The sequence below is a fragment of the Diabrotica undecimpunctata genome, chromosome 10 (genome assembly GCF_040954645.1).
Source record: "Diabrotica undecimpunctata isolate CICGRU chromosome 10, icDiaUnde3, whole genome shotgun sequence".
In the NCBI taxonomy this organism is placed as follows: domain Eukaryota; kingdom Metazoa; phylum Arthropoda; class Insecta; order Coleoptera; family Chrysomelidae; genus Diabrotica; species Diabrotica undecimpunctata.
In genome coordinates, this window is record NC_092812.1 from 44,209,448 (window position 1) to 44,234,639 (window position 25,192).

Genomic DNA, 25,192 nt, shown 5'->3' on the forward strand with positions numbered 1-25,192 from the left:
AAACGCTGTTGCCAAGATTTATTTAAATACATACTTTTAGTCTTGTGAATTAATTTTTGTTGGATATGTTTAATTTTTTAAATACATTTATTTTGCTTCGTGGTAAATTACAGACATATTCTATTAAACAAATGATTAATAATGTCATTTGAATATTAAATTTATTTGTTTTGGGTTATTTTTAATTGTACAGTTAAATATAATAATGAAAATTGTGGAAAACTGACAACGTCATCTGAACTGTATTTGAATGTTACATCTTCTATATGCTCTTTTAGCTTTATCTAGTACGTCAAAACTTAGTTAGTTTCTCTTTTTGATTATTTGTCTAAACTTAAATTTTGACAGGAACGGGTATACCTGAAGGCGGCTTTTTTAAGGTTGTTTAAAAAATGTAATTTTTTGTTGTTCTCAAACTAATTAAAGTTAGAAGGTCTCCTTGGTTATCGTATCTATTAAGTGTATTGAATAATCGTGGTGATGACACCTGCTGCATTATTGAACCCAAAACCATTCCTCAGTGAACTTGTAGGAAAATCCATCACAGTAAAGCTAAAATGGGGCTCTGAATATAAAGGTTACCTTGTAGCCTATGATGGATATATGAATATACAGTTGTCCAAATGCGAAGAATATGTTAATAAACGTTATACAGGTAAATTTGTGTTAGAAGTGGATGCGAATATGGATATGTATCTACAAGTTAAAAATTTTCAAAGATAATTTATTTTTTTTTAATGTATATAAATGGAGCACCATATTTTTATATCCCACAGCCTCTTTAGTGGATATCTCTTTTGTTATATTTGTTTATTAACGTACATGTTCTGTGCCTACCAATCGCGATTGTCCTATATGATTTTTTTTTTCAAATTATACTCAATTTATTCTGAGATTTCTGCCTGAGGGTATTTACTTCTAGCTTTTTTTCATTCTTCCCTTTAAAACTGTGAATGTTTTATCTAATTCATGCTTTTTTCAATTTCCCGCTTAGTTTTGTAGCAATGTGACTATGCTTATAACACAAGTTAATTTTGTTTCTAGGTGTATTGGGCGACGTACTAATAAGATGTAACAACGTTTTGTTTGTGGGATTTACTGAGTGTGAAGATAACGAAGAAAAAGATGATCACTAGTTTATATGATTGGGAAAGTGAAAAACATAATATATTAAAATGACAAGTTTATTTTTATACCTACTGTTTATAAAATAAATAGATATTTTTTTTGTTTAAGTTAAATCTTTTTATTTAGTTCATATATTACAAATGTGAATAAGAACCAGGAATTGACTGAAGAAATATGGAAACAAAGGAATAAGGCGGACACTTTTAAGAGGCAAAATCAAAACCTTAAGATGGAAGAAGTTTGTTCAGTTCAGACCATCGATACATCTGTTTTGAAATAACAGGCAATGAGTCTATCAAGGAAACTTATCGTAATCCTCGTAAAACAAACTGGGAATCATATAAATCAGACCTGGAATATTGTTTAGGCAGAGTCAAAAGGAGGATAAGGCATACATGGATCTAGACAGGACCGCCGAACAATTTCAATAGTTTGGCATGTCAGCGGTCGAAGACAGCTGTCCGGAGATAGTGAGGAATTTAAACAGGAAAGCAACCTTATATAATGACAACCTAGCAAATCAAAGGACGGTAATCAGACGAAAATTTAATTTCGCCTAAAGATCAGGTGAGTGGGGTGATTATCTCAAAGTTCTGACTGACTATAATAAGGAACTGAGAAGGACAAAAAGAATCATGGAGAAGGCATTACGAGAAAATAGAACAGACTTCGGAAATGTTAAGGCTCCATAAAGTTCTTTCAAAAGATCCAGGCTACAGGCTACCGTAGGAATAGGGTACATCCCAAAAGTGACTTTTATACCCAAACCTGTCAAAATCGGACACGAAAAAGATAAGCCTCTGGGGCCGATTCGTACTGAAGACTCTTGAAAAATTGCTCGATAATCATATTAAGGTTGGTGAACTATTTGGAAGTCCGATACAACATGAACAGTTTGCGTATCGAGCAGAAGTCTACAGAAAGGTCACTGCACCATCTCGTATAAGTTGGAGTAGATTCTGGAAAACCAAGGGGTGATGTTGAGTGCATTTATCGATATATAGGGAGCATTTGACAACACTTCCTAGAAAGCAATCACAAACACGATCCACCTAAAAGGAGTAACAGATAAAACAAGCTTCAGATGGATAGACTGCATGCTGAGCAACACGCAACGTTACTTGGGGATGTACTGTCAGTAAAAGTAGCTAGAGGCAGTCAACAGGGGGAGTTTTGTCTCCTCTCCTGTGAAATCTGGTCATGGATGGGCTGATAGCTAGACCCAGCAACAACAGGCATTGATCATGACCTGAGTTATGCGGATGACCTGGTCATCTTAGCCCATAGCAAATTTAATGGCGCCGCCAGATATATAATGCAACAGGCTCTGACTGTAGTTGAGCATTCGTCAATACCTAGTGCGAAGCAATCACAAAGGCGATTCGTCTAATAGGAATAAACGAAGCAACGTAACGTTACTGAGGGATACAGTGTCAGCAAAAGTAGCCAGAGGCTGTCCTGGGCGAGTTTATCTGCTTTCTTGTGGTGTCTGGTCATGGATGCGCTGACAACTAGACTCGGCAACGAAAGATATCGATCATGACCTAAGTTATATGGATGACCTGGTCATCTTAGCCCATGGCAAATTTAATGACGCTGTCAGAGATAAAATGCAACGGACGCTGACTGTAGTTACAGAATGGACTTCAAATGTAGGACTTAACATAAGCCCCCAGAAGTCCAAAATCATGAAACTTACTAGAAGGAGGATTGGGCCCTCTAAACCTAAATGGTACACATTTAAATCTTGTGATTGAAGTAAAGTATCTTGGGGTAATATTAGACCCGAGGCTTATTTGGAAACATCAGATAGAAAGAATAACCAAGAGAGCAGTAACTACGTTAATGTTAGCCAGACGCACTCATGGAAAAATATTGGGTTTAAAACCAGACATGTTATATTGGATTTATAACATGGGGTAAAACCAAAAATTACATAGTCTTATGGTTGCTAAAAGTGCCATCCTCAAACTAAACAATGTGCAAAGACTTGCATGCCTCGGAATCACGAATAAAGTAGTCAACATATAAACATTATAATGACTAACATCATTTGTCAAGGAAAGAATAAAAATAAGTGATAGAAAACAATTCCACAAAATTGTAGAAGGCATTCAATTAGGTCAAACTTAACAAAAAGTCTTACAAACCACCACTATATAGAAAGGGAATTGAAGATTGAATTATGAGAAGGATAAGAAAAAGAAAATCTGGTTTCCAAATTGATTTAGCATTCTTGAATTTCTTTGAGTTAGTTGCTGGGCAACATTTGAACAGGATCATATCTATTTTAATCAGGTTAGAGTAAAGTGTTAATTTTGATAGACAAATTATAGACAAAATATTTTAACACTACACTTCTAATTTTTTATAGAATAAAACAATATATTTTTAACAAAGAATGTATTAAAGAAGTATATAAAGAAATTGTTAATTTGATGGGATGAAAATGCTATGATAATACAATGAGTTAAATGGAAACACAATGATTGTCTATTATAAAGTTGATATTTTATAAAGTAATACAAGTATTTGTATAATAAGTATTAATCCAACTTATAAATACTGAAGAACATGCACCCCTTAAGAATATATACAAAAAAAACAGAACAGTTAAACAAGTACCAAAATTTACATACTATGATGTTTGACTGCACTTTTCGTCAATATATTACATATTTCACATATACTATCACTGATTATGTAAAAAACATATCTTAATTATCGTTCAAATTTATACAAAATATATTAAAGAGCCTGTAAGTCACCCTTTATTTACAGGCCTGGCCACTTCCTTGCGATTCATCATCTTGTTTTTTCTTCTGCTTTTCCCTCATGAGCTCAGCATCCCTAAAAATAAAAGAAAAAACATTAATATACTTCAGATATATCTTTTCTATGTGAACTGAGGACATCTAAAAAAGACTGTATCTGTTGAGGATGTCCATTTGTCTGAGTTCTTCCATTAAACCTACTTCTTCAATCAGTGTAAAAGTTATTTTCTCTTGTTGTTTTAATGTATTAGGCTCCCTATTGAACCAACAATTTCAAATGAGTAGGGTGTAATACATATCATCTCAGGCAGGCAAAGAAAAATCTTACCTTCATAGTGTCAGACGTTATTGAATTTAACATAATGTTGTGAACTTCGTAAGTCCTAGGTTTTCACCCAATGTGACAGGTAGTAGATATTTGAACTCTTCATGTAACTTTGTGTTAATTGATATAACATTTCACCAATTTTGAGTCATTTTTGCCAAACTTCCGGTCATAACTTTTTAGCCAGGAGGGATATAAAAACCGGAAGCATATATTTGTTCTTAGCTTGCTAGGACACATCGAATAATATATTGCTAGTACTATTTTGGTGACTTTAAAACAGTACTTCCGGCTGCAACTCTGGAACCGGAAGTCCGAGGTGAAATTTCTCACCTTTAATATCATCTTTGGGTTATAAGCCTTCCTTTTGCCAGCTCATTTGTATTATATTTTTTCTAATTAATGGAGGAATTGTGTTCATGGATAGACAGACACTAATAATTCAAATTTTCACCATTTTTTCAATGTAAAATGGGTGAAAACAATTGAGGGCAAAGTAAGATCCCCATATTTTTTTGTTTTGCCCTAAAAAATTTTTGTCACAAGATACAATTTGCTGAAGATGGTGCCTTAGGCTCAATTTTCTGATTGTGATTTTCAGCAAAATATGAAAAATGCTCTATATCTGGAATGGTTCAAGATATTTTGTCACTTTTTAAATACAAGAGATATTATTAACATTTAAGATAAAATGATATTCTTAGTTTGTCAATATCTGTCAAAGTTATACAGCCTTTGATACAAAACATACAGGTTTCTCAGCTTTTACCTTCTGTATACAGTGCTTACAGAAATTAATAATTGAATGAACTAAAGATGTGTTCAACTGCATCAGTATTTTCTTTAAATATTGAGTGATGTCTTCTTCTTCAACCAATAGGAACTGGGCTAGCCACAATCTTTAAGAGAGCATGAAATGGAATTGAGTACTGGTGGTGATGTGTAGGAAATCTATAACCAAAGCTCGTATGATGTGGTACAATACAGGTCACAATATTTCATTTAACTCATAGCTGATATCTATAATCTCTGCAATCTACCAGTCCCAGTCATACACGCAGGTCACAAATATTCCTGTTTGATCAAATGATATTGAATATCCTCTTTTTTTTGAAATCTTATTGGATAAATGAAGTTTATTCTTTGCTCTTTACAGCTCATAAAGTTTACACATCACTATGAGTCCAGAATTCCTTTCACAGGGATTGTTCAGACTGTATAGATCCCTTTACCTGTTGCAAGGTATTGATGGGAATTTCAAGGTATTGATGAAGTTAAATTAAGATAATTTAATAAGTTTGACAATGAAAGTATCAATAGCAACACAGTTTTTTTAATGAGTTTATTTTCCTTTGGCATTGAATAGGTAACTGCAGAATAATCATCCATTATATTTTAAAAGTTACTATGCAAGGTTCAGAATTTGCACAATATACATATAAACAGACATCTCTAGATTGATGTGGAACAACCCTCTTCGGCTATAGTGCATAAAATTTTGATCTTCCAGTGTGATATGTCGAATGTTCCTTCTTATATATGGTGACAGTTTCTTTAATACTGTGGGTCAGATATCTTTTCACTTTCACAACTTTTTCTCCTTTAACAGTTACAGTGAAAATGCTTAATAGAAATACCTGGCAAGTTTCACCAGCTTCTTTGGGTTTATTTTTTTTCTGAGAATAACCTCACAACTTTTTTTCTTTCTACTTTAAAGAGTTTTGATTGTGTGCTCATTCACTCCACAACTTAATTTCTCTGTAAATTCTCTGCATTTTCTTGATGCATACAGCTGAACTTGACTTCACTAACCATGGTCTCTTAACAGGACTAAAACTTCATAGCTGACTGATTCAGGAACAGTTATATGGTACCAATTAACAGTAAAAGAATTAAAATTTTTGGGATCATCATTTTTTAAAACAAAATTTTTATGGAATTTAAAAAAATTCAGAAAGCTGTACCAAAATAACTTGAATAATAATATCATTTTATCCTAAAAATTATTATCTTTTGAATAAATAAAAAAGTGGAAAAATAACTTGAACTTTTCCAAAGATACTTAGTGGATTTTTCATATTTTGCAAAAAAAAATAGCACTGCAGAAATGGCACCCTGGCAGCTTTTATCTCATGCCAAAAATTTTTGGGACAAAATAAAAAAATATGAGGTACTTATTTTGTCCTAAATATATAATTAAACATGTCAAATTCAATAACATCTGAGACTATAAAGATATCCCCTGCAATTTAAAGACAAAAAGACAGTCTATAAAGTTTCAAAGTGCCTCATTAAAGTAAATGCAATTCTTTGTAAAATCAGAAATCACTCTGAGCTTTGAGGGTAGTTCAAGTTCAGAAACAGGAATAGGCAGTGAAAAAAATATAGAATGTAGACCAAAACAAGAGTATATTATAAAGTAAAAATATCTAAATGTATTGTTACAAAATTACAACCATATTTGAAAAATCTAAGCTGTGGCAGTGTACCCAAAAGTTTCTGATGTAGACCAAAGGAAGATGCAGAGAAGAAAAGCTACATAATTATGTATTACTCAAAAAAAGTTATTATACAGTGAATCTGAATTTCTTCATCATAGTATGGGAACCTTATCTTTAAGAATAATTACAACACAAATATGACTTTTGTTATGATTTTAACACAATCATAAATGTTGACAGATAAAGATGTTTTTTAATTGTTTAAAAATACGAAAATCAATGTGTTTTGAAAAATTAGAAATAGATTATATAAAACAAATACTGTAGTTAATTTAAATAGGAATTTTTCAGTTATCAGAAGAATTTTTTTAAGTACACTCGATACGAGGGAAATTAAATATTTGTAGCATCTAACAATGTACTTTTATTGCACCTATTATCATGTACTTACTAGAATTTTAGGACAGATTTCCAAAACTGGAGAAATCGTGATTATATTTAGAATTCAAATTTTTGATCAATGAAATAACATTGCCTACACAATTTCCCCAAAATAATATGAATTTCATACAAAAAAAGGACGCAGTTTTTACCTGAATTTACGTTGCTCAAGAGTCAATCCATCACTTCTTTTATTTTTAGCCATTTCCTGTTGTTTCTTTTGGTTTTTTGCCCTAGCTAATTCACGTTGATTTCCACCTTCAAATTAAGTAGTGGTTAACTTCGATAAAATGTAAGATTTATGTACTTACGAGTCATTTTCAATAGTTGCAATAACTATATAAAGTCAAGTAGGCTTCCCCTCTGGACTGCAAGTCCTGTTTCGTTTTTCTAGAACAAATAATTCAGACAGTTGCTATTTAGGTATGGATAATCTGTGTTTTAGTTTTAATTTTACTACACAGGAGGCTCTTCACATCAATTGACTGAGAGTGCTGCCAATCCGACGCATTACTGAGATAAATACGTTGATAAAAGCAGTCTAAAAAGTAGAGATAAAAACTATCAAATGGAATTAGGTTATTTAAGGACACTTAAGTGTAATATTTAATTGCTCTTAAGAATATTTCAGTAAAATAACTAACCTTAAAGATAGTCAACACATGTAACAGTAAAGGAGTCCTATGCCATTATTAAGTAAAAAGAAAATTAAATTTTTCTTGTGATCCAAGTTAATACTTTTTTACTATAAGAATATCTCCATGTTACCAAATTTACCCTTTATACTCGCTTAACTATAAAATTCAGTTAATTCATTTAATGTCATAACAATATCAGTTTTTTAGGCAGCTAACATTACATATCGCAACTTTATTCAAACAAAAGAAATAACTCCAAATTTCAATGTTGTGCGAAAACGCATTTAAAGTTTGACATTATTTTATAAACAACTTAATTTTTTTATAAAAAAAAAAATATAAAAATGGTTCAGATAAATTCCAACAGTATGAGTGACTAGTGTAAACAATGCAATAGATATTATATTGTCGATACACATTACATTTTTAAAATGCAATATGTTTAAATTAATTTTATAAAAAAGTTCGTATTTATTTCACTCTGATGAAAAATATATCATAATTAAAAAACAGCCGGAACAATTTTAAATATTGCAGTTTTATATTAAAGTCACATAGTATGTAAGTACATACGTGAAATATTTAGACTCATCGCGATATTGACTTAAAAAAAATAAACGATTGAAATAATCTTTGTTCACAAATAAAATATGATTTTTTTTTTAAACAAAAAGACGCGTTTTTTGTGTTATCTGTAATTATTCTAGAAACATTGTTACATTGGATTATATAAAATTAAACAGATTGGTTTTGCTAATATGTACTAAATTATTAGTCTATTTAAAAAAAAAACTTAAAATTTACCTAGAGTTATAAATCCTGCATAAAAAGAAGGAATCAATTCTTTTGAAATTAGGTCTTTTAAGTCTTTTTTCTTATTTTCACTTTATATATTTTTTTTATTGCAATGGGCTGCTTGAAATTCTATTTCTGTAATTGGTTTAATTTTTTTCCGTTAATTTTTAACATTCACTTCCCACTTCCCGGTAATTTTCATCTTTGTAGTTACCTATGATGTTTTAAAGGATTTTCTTTGGTGATTTTCAAAACTTTAATTTCGTTCTAATTAACATTAAGGTGGACAAGTTACCAGGGGACATCTCCCTTATGTGGGCAGGTGTGGGCCAGGATTCGCCGAACGCGTACTCTCGTATTAACGATAACTCCGGCATTCACATAGAACATACTCTACAGTTTCGTCTTTTCTTTCACACTTCCTGCGTAGAGGTGTGTCTACTAGCCCCAGTGTGTGGAGGTGTTTTCTTAGTTGACAATGACCAGTTAAAAAACCTACTGTCAAGCGTAGGTTTTTCCTGGTCATTTCCAAGTACCTACTTCTTTGATGCTGACTTTTTAAGGTCACTTAGTGTTACCCTGGCAAGTCTACACCCTTGCCCTTTTCCCCATCTTTTTATGGTTTGATTATGGGAGTGATTGTTTTATTCCTATTGTGTCCATTAACCCATCTCAGGATGATGGTATTACCATCCGAAGCTTGAGTTAGTGACTCGCGACACTCCATTACTAACCCTGATGTGACACGTGGTCTATTCAAGGTTAGTAGCGCTTGTCTGCTATCTGTGAAGAATATTATAATTTTCCAGGCTATACCTTTTTGGGTTATCTCTTTTGCAGTTATAGAGATACCAGCCAGTTCTATCTGAACTACGCTGGTAATTTTGCCCATGTCCCACTTTACTATTAGGTTCAGTGATCTGGAGTATATATCACATCCTGAGCCTTCTTCCATTTTGGAGCCATCGTTGTATATGCAATACGCATTTTCCACGTTTGTCTCCCTATTATATAGAGGTACGTTTATTGGGAATGCGTCACGGTACGTCTTTGTGGGTAGTGGTCCTCTTAAAGCGACAAAACCGCTTATTTGGACGTCCGTCGGAGGAGTCCCTAGTTAGTTCGCGAAGGTTCGTAAGTGCCTAGCGAGCACTGAAGCGCTTCTTGCGAAGAACAGGACTACTTATTCTAACGAGGTTCTCTCGTTGTCAACGGTGAGTCCGAAAAGTGGAAAAAAAGATTCGAGATTTAATAATGTGTCATGTAAATGTAAGTACTATTTGTATTGTTTAATTTATTTTTTAAGTTATAATAAATATATCCTTCGTTAGTTTCTTACAATATAATAACCAATATGTTTTTTGTGTACTAGTTTATTTGAAACTACTGATAAACAATCAACTAGTTACAGTTTACGAAAAACGGTTCCGATAAAAATGTCAACGACCCACCTCTAGTTTCTTAGGATCGGAACCAGAGATCTCAGATCGGAACTAATCGGACCTAATCGAAACTAATCGGAACTAATCGTCTTACTACTGGGCAATGGGCAGCAATAAGAAATATGGAGGGGAGACCAAGGGGAAATATGATTGTTATCTTTGTCTGTTCGCTGAAAATATGATTTTATATCTGCGTTAGATATCCTGTTAAATTTTACCATACCGACCATAAAGATTTACCTACACTGTATATATATATATATATATATATATATATATATATATATATATATATATGTATATTTATATACAATTAAACCTAGAGCTAATATTAATACTATTACAGGAATTAATATTAAACTCGCCTTCCAGGTTGAACCGAGTCGATTATCATTGCGCCGAGCTTTCGACATCGTCATCTATGTCTTCTTCAGGGTTTCCGAGGTCCCAGTCTTCCGAGCTTCCAGACGCTACTACACTGATCACTAATCAATGCATTACTGGTGCTGGGAAGCCCATTGGGGCACCACTATCTCCAGTAATTCCCAATATATTTATGGAAGATTTCGAAACCCGAGCACTATCCACGTCAATGCTCAAACCCACATGTTGGCTATGATATGTTGACGATAAAATCGTCATTTGGTCCGATGGCAGGGATGCCTTGGTGTCTTTTCAAACCCATCTGAATGGTATACATCCTAGTATCCAGTTCACGATGGAAACTGATTCATCCCTTCCGTTTCTCGATGTTATCATCCATCCATACCGATCGTTACTTGCATATCCCCAATACGCTTGTCTCCAGATCAATACGCCTTTGCGATGATACAAGTAGACCCGATGATCACTGTAGTTTAAAACAAGCTTTCATCCAAAACGTTTACCGCGAAAATCATATCAATAGGAGCATCCACAAACATCAATCTCCCACTTAATCTCAACCCAAAGTCTAATACCCTCATCATACGAAAGCTTTTCTTCCTTTCATCAAAGATGTCACTGACAAAATCAACAAAAATCTAAAATCAAGAGGAATAAAGACAATATTTACCCCCCAAACAAAAACTTTCATCCTTTGTCCAATCAATCAAGGACAGCATTCCAAATGAACAACACGGAGTTTATGAAACAGGATCTTCGGGGTCGTCCTCTTTTCCTCCTTCCTATGGAGCTCCATTCGGTTATTCACTTTACCCATCTGCTGTCGCTAGTTCTTCTTACATGTCCATGCCACTTTAGTCTTGTTTGTTCTATATATTTTAGTATGTCTGTTTCTATTGGTGTTCTTTGCTTTATTTCGTCATTACTTCTCCTATCCATTCTTGTTACTCTGCAGCATCTCTGTTGCTAGTATCTTACTCCTGTTTTTCTTGTTTATAATCCAATTTTCAGCACCATATGTCATAATACTTCGCACTAATGTTTTATAAATCTGTGTTTTTGAATTCATATTTAGGTGTCTATCCCACCATACTGAGTTAAGTTGTCGGATTGCTGTTCTCGTTTGTCCTAATCTTTGTTTAATTTCTTCCTCTGTTGTTGCCTTTTTCGTGACTATAAACCCCAAGTATTTGAATTTATCCTTTCCTTTGATTGTTACGTTGTCGTTAATCTGTAGATCTTCTATGTCTTCTTCACTTGTAGATAGGTAATCTATTTTCGAAAGGTTCATATTCATTCCAGTCTTGGTATAGTCTTCTTGTAGTTTCTTCATCATGTAACTGAGGTCTTCTTAGTCTTATGCAATCACTACTTGATCGTCTATAAAGCTTAACGTATATAGGTATTCGTTTCGTATCGGTACTGCCATGCCTTCGCATTTTCTTTTCCATGTAGTCAAGGCTAGCTTCTCCAAGTATATTTTGTCTCAATAAAAGAGATGACAGAATATGGTTACCTTAGACTTGGAGACCTCTCATAAAGAAAATACAGTCAAAATCCTACTGTCAGAAAAGTTCGCGCCAATTCCCGCGTTAAATCACTACGCTGAGGCGTGGTGATCCCCCACACCAACCTCTACCCAAGCCATGCCGCCATACCGTATAAATGATCCGTCCTCTATTCCCAGCACCAGTAATGCATTGATTAGTGATTAGTGTAGTAGTGCCTGGGATGAGTTTAATATTAATTCCTGTAATAGTATTAATTTTAGCTCTATGTTTAATTATACTAACCACGGAAATCTAGCGTAACAATGGCTGCGTAACATATACATGACATGGATAAGTTCAGGCCAGTAAACATAAGTTGAACAACTTATCATGGATTTGATACATGCCTGATTTTCTGAGAGATTTGTAAAAGTATTATAAAATATAAGTTTACTTATACATTATGATTGATTGACTTGTAAACCTATATAATATAAAAAAGAGATCGGTTACTTCTAGAAACAACTAATCTGTGAAAATTATGAGTAATATTAAATAAACGAGATATTAAACTAAAAAGTAAATAGAAAGTAGGTAAATATAATTTTTATAAATGATTTTTATAATAATTATATTTTATTATTTATTATGTATACGAATTTCGCTTTTAATTTTGCGCCACCTATATGATATTTACTAAAAAGGCGAAACCGCCAAAAAAGGAAACTGTAACAGGGCCGGTAAGTAAGGGAGGAATCTGTAAGCTCTGACAAACTCACACAACGATTGGAAGATCGGACGATCCTCTTTCATTTCTGTTATCCGGATACACCATGTTGTACAAAGAGCTAGTAAAAGCGAAACCGCCAAAAAAGGAAACTGTAACAGGGCGGGTAAGTAAAGGAGGAATCTGTAAGCTCTGACAAACTCACACAATTATTGGAAGATCCGACGATCTTCTTTTATTTCTGTTATCCTGGTAGAACATTTTGTACAGAGAGCTAGTAAAAGCATTTAAATAAATTAATTAAGTTTTAACAATATTTGATTGAATTTTAATGGTGATATTTGTATTTCTGCACAATATGTATTTTTAGCTTCTAAGTGTTTAATAGAAATTAATAATTAATTCATATAATTTGATTAATTATCTCTACTGGTTGAGTTAAATTAAGAAATGAATGTTTGAATAAAATAGTTTGCTTTGCCAATTTGAACAGGTAAAACGAGGTTTATTGATTTCTTTGATTTATAGCATTTGGTATCCTTGTAGATAGAGGAATATCATCATCTCTTCAGCTTCATGTTGGTTATTGGTATCTGTAACAAAGCGTTGTGGTTTTATACTTCTTAAATGTATATTTTATTTTCAGATAGATTTTTATTAAGTACCTCCGACTATTTTAGCATCAGCTAATTTTTTTATATGGTTGATTTGGTTTTGCTACTCTCTGTTTTGAACCTTTTAATTGATATAAAGGGCGATTTGTATATAATTTTATTTCTCTTTATTGGGTCTATTGGCTCTTTCTAAATTTTGTTTTTGAGTTTTTATTAATTTATTTTGAATAAAATCAATGAGTATATTTAAGTTATTTGAATGTTCATGGATATATTGAGACATCCTTTAGTTTTCATCGTGTTCAAAAGAGTTTTTATAATCTAGTTTCTTATAAACTCATTAGAATATTAATGGGAATGTTTTCTTTCCCTTCTCTTAACATTCTCTTGACATATACTATGTAAAGACATAGATCTTAGAAGGTTTTATTCTTGAATTCTATACCATTATCGCATGATATTTTATTTGGTATTCAATAATAGCTAATAAAGAATATTAAAAATATAACAGCATTTATTGAATTAATAGATTAATAATTGATTACTAAATTTAAAGGTGAATATATATATATATATATATATATATATATATATATATATATATATATATATATATATATATATATATATATATATATATATATATATATATCCTGGCTCCGAAATCTCCGAGAATGGTATCAAGCATTTTGATTTTTGGAACGAAATTTGATTCAGGTGCTTGTTCAGGTGCTAATGTTTTATTTTCACTAATTTCTGAGACATCATTTGGTGCCGGTATTTCTCTTTGAATTATTTCGTTTATAAATTCTTGTGTTTTGCCTTGATAAGGATTAATATCTATATTATTTAATAAAATATTGTCATAATTAAAAGGAGATCTAGATACAATTTCTTGTGAGTCTAAATTTCTAAAAAGTTGTGTTTCATTTTCATATCCGAAAAAGTCGCTGGCTAGATAGTCGCATACATTCATTAAGAGTGAAAGATTTGTCATCTTCAATTTCAAGAGGATGAATTTCTACTCGAGAAAGAGCATCTGCATTCGTATTTATTTTACCTTCTTTATAAATCATATTATAATCATACTCTTCTAAGTTTAGTTTCCATCGTATTGGTTCTTTTAGAGAGAAAAACCATTGTAAAGGTTTATGGTCACTGACAATATTAAATTTGGTACCGTATAAATAGGGTCTGAAACATTTGACAGCATACACTATAGCTAAAAGTTCCTTTTCAATAGTACTATAGTGACATTCAGCGGGGTTTAAGGTTCTGGATGCGAAAGCAACAGGTAAATCGTTACCTATGGGGCCCTTGGGATGCATCAGTTGTTACGTTGAAAGGTGTTTAGAAGTCAGGATATTGCAAAATGGGATCATTCATCAGAATATTTTTACAAAGTTTAAAACTTTCAATAAATTCGGTAGTATGATTATTTTGGACTCCTTTTTAAGACATAAAGTTAAAGGTTTGGTTTGTTTAGCGAAATTTTTTATAAACCCTCGATAATTACCGATAAGTCCTAAGAATGATTTAATTTGTTTTACTCTTTTAGGAATTGAGAAGTTTTTTATTGCGTACACTTTCTTTGGATTTGGTTTAATACCTTGTGGAGTTATGACGTGTCCTAAGAATTCTACATCTTTACAAAATAATTCATATTTGTCGAGTTGTACTTTCAACCGTTCTCAGTCTTTTGAATACTTGTATTATGTTTGTTTTATTTAATTAACATGTTCTTGAGGACAAGTTGAAATATAATTATATCATCTATATATGTATATATATAGATATAGATTATATATATATATATATATATATATATATATATATATATATATATATATTTATATATATTATATACTTATATTTTATTTAGAACATCTTGGAATGTGGCAGGTGCGTTTTTAAGACCAAATGGCATGCGAAGATATTCGTAGTAGCCATTTTCTTCATTAAAGGCTGTTTTAGAAATTAAATATTCATTAATTTTGATTTGTGTAAAACTGGAGACTAAATCCAATGTTGTAAAATATTGGCATCGTCCAAGTTTGTCTAAAATATCTTGGATTGAAAGTAAACGATAGCGGTGGTTAATTGTTTTTTTTTGTTGAGTTTTTTTAGTTAACGTCAATTCTCTATTTTTGTTCTCCAGGAGCATCTAGTTTTTTTTTGGAATAATCCAAATCGGGTAACTCCATGGACTTTGAGATGGCCGTATTATTTTATCTTCTAACATCTTACTTATTTGCTTTCTTATTTCTTCCGTATTTATAAAAAGGTATCTATAGGTTTGTCAAAACATATCCGGGGGTAGACACAAATTCTGATCATGTATCAGTTGTAAGTAATTTTAAAGTCAGAATGAAGAAGGTTACAAGTAAGTCGATAAAGAAGTATGTATGATGTTAAAAAACTGAAAGATCCCAATGTTCGACTGAAGGTAAGTGAAAACCTCAATACAAAGGTGCTAAAATGCAGAAATGCAGGAACTATAGAGGACAGTCTGGCCATCATACACGAAACAGTGAGAGAAATAAAAGAACGACACCTGAAGAAAGATACACAGAAACGAAAATCGTAGATGACCGATGAAATACTTGAACTTCATGAAAAATAGAGAAGTATCAGAGTCAATATGATAACTTCAATGTTCATCAAAAGGTGAGGGAAATAGCTGGAAAGTTCCGAAAATGCAACAGCGGAAAAATAACAGATGATGAAGGCAATCATGCCATAACCAAAGAAGATAAAAAGAAAGTACGGGAAGAATACTTGGATAAACTTTTTCATGACCTTAGAACAATACAAGAGCCCGCCATTGAAGAAAATTCAGGTTACGAAATCCTACCAGAAGAAATAACGGCAGCCGTCAGACAAATGAAGGATGGAAAGGCACCGGGACTTGATGAAATTCCTGCAGAACTGCTGAAGATATTAGATGCAGAACAAATAAAAATAATAACTGAAATATTTAATGAAATATACAAGGCAAGAAAAATACCAGTAGAGTGGCTCAAATCGGAGTTCGTACCATTGCCCAAAAAACCAGGAGCAAAAGTTTGTGAAGACTATAGGACCATAAGCCTAATGAGCCATCTGCTGAAGCTGTTTTTAAAAGTCATCCACAGTTGCTAGAAGGGAAGCTTTATTTAGCGTGCAGGTATTGTTTCAGAAATGTAGAGATGTCAGCTGTAATGTTTTTGCATGCCTCATTGACTACAAGAAGGCTTTCGATAAAGTCAAACATGAACAAATGATGAAAGTGCTGAAGAGGACAGGGATTGACGGAAGAGACTTAAAAATAATAGCTAACTTGTATTGGAATCAATCAGCGGTGCTCCGAATAGATGGAAAATATACAGATCAGGTCAAAGTCTTAAGGGGAGTGAGACAGGGGTATATAATTTCACCACTGATATTCAAACTGTACTCGGAGCACATTTTTGAAGAGGCTCTAAAAGATATTGATGAAGGCATCTCAATAAATGGAGTCAAGCTCAATAACCTGCGGTATGCAGATGATAATATAGTGTATACTGTTTTGTGTACTGTGGTATAGTGTTTTCCAATACCATAGAAGGGCTGCAGAACTTAATGAACAAAATAACGGAAACAAGTAGAACATATGGACTGGATATAAACACCAGCAAAAGCAAGCTAATAATCATCAGCAAGGAAAACATAACTAGAGCAAATCTGTATGTGAACCAAATGAGAATTGAACGTGTCTCACAGTACAACTACTTGGGAACTATAATCAATGAATCGTGGGACAATACCCAAGATATTAAATGTCACATCGGAAAGGCAAAAAGTGCATTCTTGACTATGAGCTCTGTGTTGAAGAGCGATGACCCTAGAAACAAAAATAAGGGTTTTTAAATGTTACGTGTATTCTGTGCTTCTGTACGGAGTAGAAACTTAAACATTGAAATCGGAAACTCTATCAAAACTTCAGGATTTTGAGCTATGTCATACAGAAGGATGTTGAAGATAACATGGACAGACAAAGTCACCAATGAAGAAGTACTGCGGAGGATAAACACAACTGCGGATTTGGTCAACATCGTGAAGGGCCGTAAGCTGCAGTACTTGGGACATATAATGAGAAATCAAGGCAGATATGAGCTAATCCAATGCATTTTGCAAGGTAAAATTGAAGGAAAAAGGGCCCCAGGACGAAGAAGAATATCCTGGCTTGCTAACCTGAGAGCATGGTATAGAAAGACCTCAACACAGCTATTCCGTATAGCAACCAACAAAGTCGTCATAGCCAGAATGATCACCAACGTTAGGAACGGACCGGCACCCTAAGAAGAAGAAGAATCTATAGGTTTTACAGTAAACAGGAATTTTATTATTAGTTTTCATTTTATGTTTTACTCCATTCGTAAACGTTAATTTATTATTAGGTTGATGAAATATATCGCGGTATTCCCTTATCAATAACTGAAGAACTTTCTTTTTTTTTTGAGATTTAAATGTTTCGTTCTAAAATTTTGGTCAATATTGTCGCAAAGTTCTTCTGTATTAAAACAAACAATATTGATATTGTTTGTAGAAATATTCATAACTTCATCCATGGAAAAGTAATTGTAATTGTTTATCTTAAAATTATTATATATAAAATTATTCAAAAAATGATCATCAATGGTGACTAATTATGTGTGAAAATATTAATTAACTCAATTTTGGCATTTCCGTTGTTTATGTTCATTAAACTATAAGGAATTTTTATTGCTTTGTTTTGATTTTCCATTTCCTCTAAAAACATATCGCCGTCTTGTAACAAAGTTTGTATTTCCTTTATAATTGTAGATAAAGCAGGTATTTCTATCTTTTGAGTATTAAAATTTTTTCTATAGTTAAGTTTAATAATTGCAGTTTTGTTAAAAATAATTCTAATATTTATATCTAAATTTAAATGTTGTTTTCTTAAATCTCATATTTTGATAGCACCATCGAAATAATTGTGAAAATCGAATAAATCGAAAAAATCGAAAATCCAAAAAATCTAGGCAATCTAGTAATTTATGTTCTTTTAAAAGGGAAATTTTTGCTTTAAATCGTGCTTCTCGCGATCCTGCGTAAGTAATTATAGGAGTATTATGACGCGTAATTTTTTCAGGAAAGTCTTTTCTGCTATATACGGTCTTAAAAGGGATGGTGACATCCTGTGTCTATTAATAATTTTATAGGAGTTGGAGAATTTATTTAAATATAGAGCAGTAAATTAGGGATCATATTATTAAGATCTAACTGTTTTCCCAATCGTTTGTTTTTGTTGAATCGGCTAGGGAAAATTTGACTGATCTGGATCTTGGGATTCGTATTTGTAATTTTCCGAAAATCGATAATCTTGGGAATAGGAATATGGATTATTCTTCTGATAGATTATAAAATTCTTCTACGAATCTAAAACGAGTCATTAGAAAAGTGTCGATAAATTTCAGCTCCGAATAAAACGTATTTTTTGTTGATTTATATCAAAAATTTAAATAATTATTTAAAAACTGACACAGTAATCACCAAACCATTATTAACATCTTCAGCACCAATCTCTTCTTCAACATTAACCTACTCTAATACCGTAAGTAACTTTAATTTTCGATCCAAAGAACAAGCAATTGTTTTATCATCAGTACCGGATATAAAAATACATAAATACATAACAGCAATAGGAACTTTGGTACAATCAAAAAATATCATCTTCGCGCCCAGAATGTCAAATAACAGACTATGCATTTATCTCAGTAACACTACAATCTTAGAAAAATTACTATATAAACACAAATCCGTTTCAATACAAGGAAACGACATAGAAATTACAAGATTGAGAACTCCTGCGAGCCACCTAGTGATATCAAATGTCTGCCCCAGTATTCCAAACACTCTTATCGGAGAAGAGCTCAAACAATAGGAGCTTATTGCAGTGTCTAAAATAACATTTTTAAAAGTTAGCATGCCTGAATCTGAATATAATCAATCATATTGTTGTGAATTTATTAATTGTTATGTCTTTAATTTATAATGTCTTTATCAAAAGGTTCTTATCTAAATTTATTAAAAAGCACAATAACTGATATTAATTTATTTATCACTAAATATACATAATTTATTAAAAAGCGAACGTAACATTTATATCGCGGGCGCGAATCTCCTTTATTAACTGTCCCTTCCAAATAAAATGTCCTGTTAATATATGCCAGTGCCGTTATCTCGAAAAGTCTAAAACCTTCTTGAGTAGACGACGGCGAAACGGTAAAGGCAAACTGGATTTCCCTTGCATCGGTTCGACCTTTTTTTTCTGGAAGGTCGTTCAGGTAAATAGAAGCCTCTCGTAAAATCTAAAACATATTAGAATTACTCATCATATATTTACAGTTATTTTTAGGCCAGGATATTTATCGTAACATTGCCCCCCTCTTAAAAGATGGTTCCTCCTGGAACCTTGTCGCGACTGGAACCGGAACTGTATGCTGGTATCGGCAACTCGACCCTCTTTTACAACTTCCAGTTGTATAAAAATGACAAGGGACGATTTTCTCTCCGCACCAGTAACTATGCGGATTGCAACAGACTAACACCTGGACTTCGGTGTCTTTGAAGATCTCCTCCACCATATTTCGGATAACCCTCCAATCTAATTGGCGGCACTCCAACTTTGGCATGGCTAACTTTTGCACGTCGGACTCTAGTACGTGCTCTCTCAATTGAAGTAAGGCTTCCCATACATCTCGGTAGGTAGGTTGGTCATGGGCAGTGTCTTTTGTCACCAGGTAGAAAAGGTAACGTGATGCATCTTGGAGCTTCAAGGTTTTACCGGGAGCTGGCACTTGGCATTGAAGTTCTGCAACTCGACCAAACTTCCTTCGAAAGACGGATGCCAAAAGTAAAATCAGCTGTACGTCTTCACAGTTTTTTTATTATCTACCGCTCATATACCTTTTAGAACCTTCAAATATCTGCATCATATTTTTTCAGCTTTTTTTCTTCCTTGGCTGGGGTAAAGGTATTTGTTTAAAAAGCAGACTTCAAAGTTTCATACTATTGTTGTAAATGCCGGTCAACTTTGATCGATCATAACTTCGTAACTAATTGAGTAATCCTAATGTTTTTTTTACATGTCTTTCACTGAAATTTCGATATAAGTTATGAAAAAATTGACAAAGTTATTCTATTTGTTTATTAGCTTAAAAATTGTACAGTAGTTTAAAAAATTTCCTAGGCCCTCCTATTTAATGGAGTTCTATGATTTGAATTTTATTTCAAAGCCTATATATGTATTTATAAGTAAAACACTTTCAAGTATTTGAAACTTTTTTTTGGCTCTGTATAATCTTGAAATTTAATAATTTTTTTCAAATATTTAGATTGCAAAATTATTTTTCGATAACTACTTGATCGACTGTGTTGAAATTTTATGTAGTGTTTTTTATAATAAAACAACTTGCTGGGTAAATTTTGAAGGTTCCATATGACTTTTAAATGCCTGAAAAAGATTATTAAAAAATATTGATTTTTGAGCCTTTTTTATGGGTTTTCCTAATTTTACAATAATAATAAATCTTATCATCCACCACATCCATATCACTATCATATGGATTCCCTCCTACATCTGGATTATGGGTAACGACAACGCCGATCGCTTTACCAAAGAAGCTGCTGTATCCAATTGTACACCACATAATATACAAATTGCCAGTGACCTAAAAACTAGTATAAAGAAACTCGTACGAAATTACTGACAGAATCATTGGAAACAATCCACTACATTTTTACACCAAATAGATCAGACGATTGAGCCGTTCGTTATCCCTGGTATAACTAGAAATGAGATGGTTGTTGCTAGAAGATTGCGTATCGGTCACACCAGATTTACACATGGTCACCTAATGAATTCTACACCTAAGCCAATCTGTCACTATTGCCAATCTTCACTAAGCGTTCTACACATGCTTGTGGACTGCTCTCATTACAATAAACGACGCCAAGAACTGGGCATGAAGGGCGACATCACAGCTATATTATCGAACCAGAGCCAAGTCATCACAGCTATCCAGTTCCTGAAGCTAGAAAACTTACTAAATAATATATAACTATAGTATATTATACTATGTAATTGTATATATATATATATATATATATATATATATATATATATATATATATATATATATATATATATATATATATATATATATATATATATATATATAATAAAGGATTTATTACGGCTGTCGCCGCTTCTCCGCCCCCAATTTCCATCTTTTTCTGTCATAGCAGTTGCCTCTTCTAAGTCTCTTGCCGCCATTGCTTCATCAATATCGTTGCGCCAACTTCTCCGTGGTCGTCCTCTCTTTCTTCTTTCAGGAGGGATCCATTCCAGTACTCTTCTAGGCCATCTGTACTCTGGCATTCTTTTAACATGTCCGAACCAGATTAATTATTTTCTTTCTATGTCATCATTGATATTTCGCTCCATTTTCAATTCGTTTCTTATTTGTTCGTTTCTAACTCTCTCCAGTTTCGATCTACCGCAGCTTCGGCTCAAATAATCCATTTCTGTCATCATAAGTTTGTTTCTATTAGCTTTGGTGACGTCCCATACTTCCGAACCGTAAAGTGTAATACTTTGGACTATACTACCGTAAATGTGTTTTTTGGTTTCTCGTCGAATTGTTTTTTGCCAGAGAAAAGAGTTTAAGGCACGGGTCGCTGCTCTGCCCTTGTTTATTCTTTCCCTGATTTCATCTGTGCTATTTCCCTTCTTGTTGAAAATGACCCCCAAATATTTGCAGGATTGCACGCCTTTGATTTTGTCGTCTTCCAAGACTAGGTCACATATTTCATCTGTTCCCACTGACAGATATTCACATTTTGTCATATTCATGTTTAGACCTGTCACCTCATATTCTTCTTGCAGTTTTCTTACCATATAGCTAAGATCGTAGCTGTCTTCGGCAATTACTACCTGGTCATCCGCAAAGAAAAGTGTATATAGCTTGTTTTCTTCCACCGTTATTCCCATGTTTCTACATTTTTTTACCCATTTCACTAAGGATCTGTCCAAATAGATTTTAATAAGGTGGGTGACAGACAGCAGCCTTGTCTTAGTCCCTTTGTTGTTTGAAAAGGAGAAGTGATTTCTTGTCCCATTTTAATTCTTGCAAAGTTTTGTTCGTAATATTTTTGAGTGGCGTTAATAAGAATTGGGTTTATTTTCAAGTTACCCATTTCTATCTATAGTTGGGAGATTGGTACACTGTCATATGCTTTTTCCAAATCTATTAAAGCTATATGAGTTTCTCTATTTCTCTGCACTCGTTTTTCCATTGCAATTTGTAATGTGAAAATATTATCCATAGTGGAGCGTCCGGCCCTAAATCCTGCTTGTTCTTCGGGTTGTTTGTCTTTAATATTATTTTCTATCAGGTTTCGTAGTACTTTCGAGTATAGTCGGCCTATAGTAGCAATCACTGCGATCCCTCTATAGTTTTTAGGATCCATCTTTGGATACATCTTTTAATATGTAATTGTACCTTCTATATAATTGTATCCACGGTGCCTCGTGCTAATGGCCGAAGCTGTCACAAGCACGTTAAATTAAATAAAATAAAAAAAAAACAATAATAATAATAATTTTTTAATTTGCAATTAATTATCTTGTACTAAATTTATATGTAAAATTTTGTCCTCACAAATTTTTTCTAAAATACATAGCTGCTGAGATAAAGCAATGAAAAAGAGAAAAAAAATTGAATTTTTCTAATTTTTTTCATAAATTGTTTAATAAAAATTTTCACAATTTTGAAGTGTCCGCATAGTGAAATTATCATTTCTAATAATATTTCGAAGCAATTTAAGAAAAAAATGTATTTACCCAACCCAAAAAACAGACACAGCCTGGTCTATATTTTAGATTCTAACCAATATTGATTTATCAGATGTGGTAAGACGTCAATACTGAGAAGCTTCCTGTTTATTTGGCCTTCTCCGGTTGTTTTTCTATTTCTTATTTCGGTGATATGCAGATACTGACTATAGATTGAAAGGGTAAGGAAGTGTATCTATTTACGAGTAAAAAAAGAAGAGAACGGACGCCAAGAAAACGAAATGAACACCACTGATACAAATGGAAACAAAAAATTTGCAGAGTTCTTATAAAGTCCAAGTATGTGTCATGGTAGATCGGTGCACGGTCTATTTATGAGCCCCTCGGAGACTTAGATATCCATAAGTCGGTCCATTGTATCACCCCTATCATCCGGACCAGGCCTATAGGATCTGGCCTTCGGCGTTTTTGGGGTCCATGGTAATCCGGGCTCCCACATCTGCTAGAATCAGCAGGGGTTCCAGATAAGAGCTTTCCTGCCATTTCGAACGTCTAATCTTTTAGTAACGTTGTGGTCTCACAGAACAACAAAAGTTTCTTTAAGGGTAACTTCAGCATTTGACTCGGTTGCATAAAGCCCCATTTATGTTTTAAGAACAAAGTTACAGACTACAGATTTGAAAAGATGAAGGAATTTATCTCTAAACGAAGGACAATAGATAATCAGACAATACAATAAACCAAAAAAATAACTATTTAATGTCACCATCATCCTTCTCTAACTAAAAAGTTAATATTGTATAAAATATTATGAAAAAAATATTCTAAATATTCTAATGTTTTCATTTCTTGTTGTTGTCAGCTTATTAGTAGGACCTCACTTAAAGCCAAGATAACCTGAGCGTGGCATAATGCTAAAAGAATTTAATCAATATTTTGTTGATAGAAATTCATCGTTAACAATAATAATATCTGAAGCAAAACTCATTCTGTCTGTCGATAAGGTGTCGCCAAATAGAATAAACATTTATGGTATGAGGACAGGAAATATGTAATACATAATTAAATCGATTTAACTATTAGTTCGCAGAAACATTCCTGAACGTTCTACTAACACTAAATTCATGATTAAATAATTGACATTAAACTATTTATCATACGCAATTTATTATTTAAAAAAAATAATATCAGAATTCACATTTTTCTTCTCCTTAAAATTCTTTTGCTTGGTAGTTTATTTTGTAACTTTTTAAAACTGAATTATTTCATATTCCAGCGCAGTTTACTTCTTGCTTTATGTTATTAATTATCCAAAGATATTAGTTATTTATTGGAGTTTTTTTGTAAAAGCTCAAGATAAAAGTTCGTCTCAGTTAAATAAAAATAAATATTTAAATACAAAAATATATGCCCTTACAGAACGTATAAAGTATACAAAACTTATACTTTCCGTAAATCGATGAACTGGCCATCATGGCTCAAAGAGGAATCTTTGAGGAAGTAGAAGATAAACTAAAACTAGAAGAGGGCCTCAATATGATGCTGAATAACTGAAATAATTTACTTAAATCAAATCCAGCCAAGATCCAAGTAAGCTCCTTCTATCTCCGCACAAGCCAAGCAAACAGAAGACGCCAAGTCCGATGGAATTGTGTCACTCTCTGGGGCTGCGAAAATCCACGTACATAACTTATTGTAGCCATAAAACTAATTCTCTAAAACTAATTCTCTCTCCTTTTGCCGACCATAATGTAGCTTCGCCTATTGTAAATAATTTTAACCTGTTTGTCCTTGTGTAGTGTAGTGTTATATACAATTTTATGTTTATAACATTCTGTGATTGTTGGATAGGCCAAAATTGACGAAATGCCCTTGAAGATACTCTAGGAAGCGAAAGTACTTGGGCAAGATTTAAATAATAAAACTGTGCTCGATATCTGCTTTTCATTTGATCAAAGTTCATTTATCCGAGTAGTATTCAATCTTATATCAGTAAAACTAACTATATATGTAGGTATTTATGGTCATAAAACTAGGTACTTTAGGCACATCGAGTTTGATTTAGAAAAACCCATTTTCAAATTTATTCATCCTTTGTACACATTTCTAATTTAGTAACGATATTCTGATCTAAGGGAAATAATGTACTCGA

General features: G+C 32.8%; 1 protein-coding gene and 1 long non-coding RNA gene across 2 annotated transcripts; one reads left to right on the forward strand and one right to left on the reverse strand.

The window, feature by feature from the left end:
- Positions 1 to 108: 108 nt before the first annotated feature.
- Positions 109 to 1,235, forward strand: LOC140452300 (uncharacterized). Its single transcript, XR_011952164.1, has 2 exons — positions 109 to 655; positions 1,045 to 1,235. It is a non-coding gene; the product is annotated as an uncharacterized lncRNA (long non-coding RNA).
- Positions 1,236 to 3,516: 2,281 nt separating this feature from the next.
- LOC140452299 (putative SERF-like protein) lies at positions 3,517 to 7,654 on the reverse strand. The gene is made up of 3 exons (XM_072546467.1): positions 7,421 to 7,654; positions 7,262 to 7,367; positions 3,517 to 3,978 (listed from the first exon to the last, which is right to left on the reverse strand). Exons 1-3 carry the CDS (start codon positions 7,425 to 7,427, stop codon positions 3,900 to 3,902), a joined length of 192 nt encoding a protein of 63 aa, XP_072402568.1. The 5' UTR covers positions 7,428 to 7,654; the 3' UTR covers positions 3,517 to 3,899.
- Between the last annotated feature and the right edge of the window lie 17,538 nt (positions 7,655 to 25,192).

Coding starts and splice junctions, on each gene's coding strand:
- LOC140452299 (XM_072546467.1), bottom strand. Junction 3,979..7,261: donor CTTGAGCAACGTAAATTCAG/GTAAAAACTGCG, acceptor TTTTATTTTTAG/GGATGCTGAGCTCATGAGGG.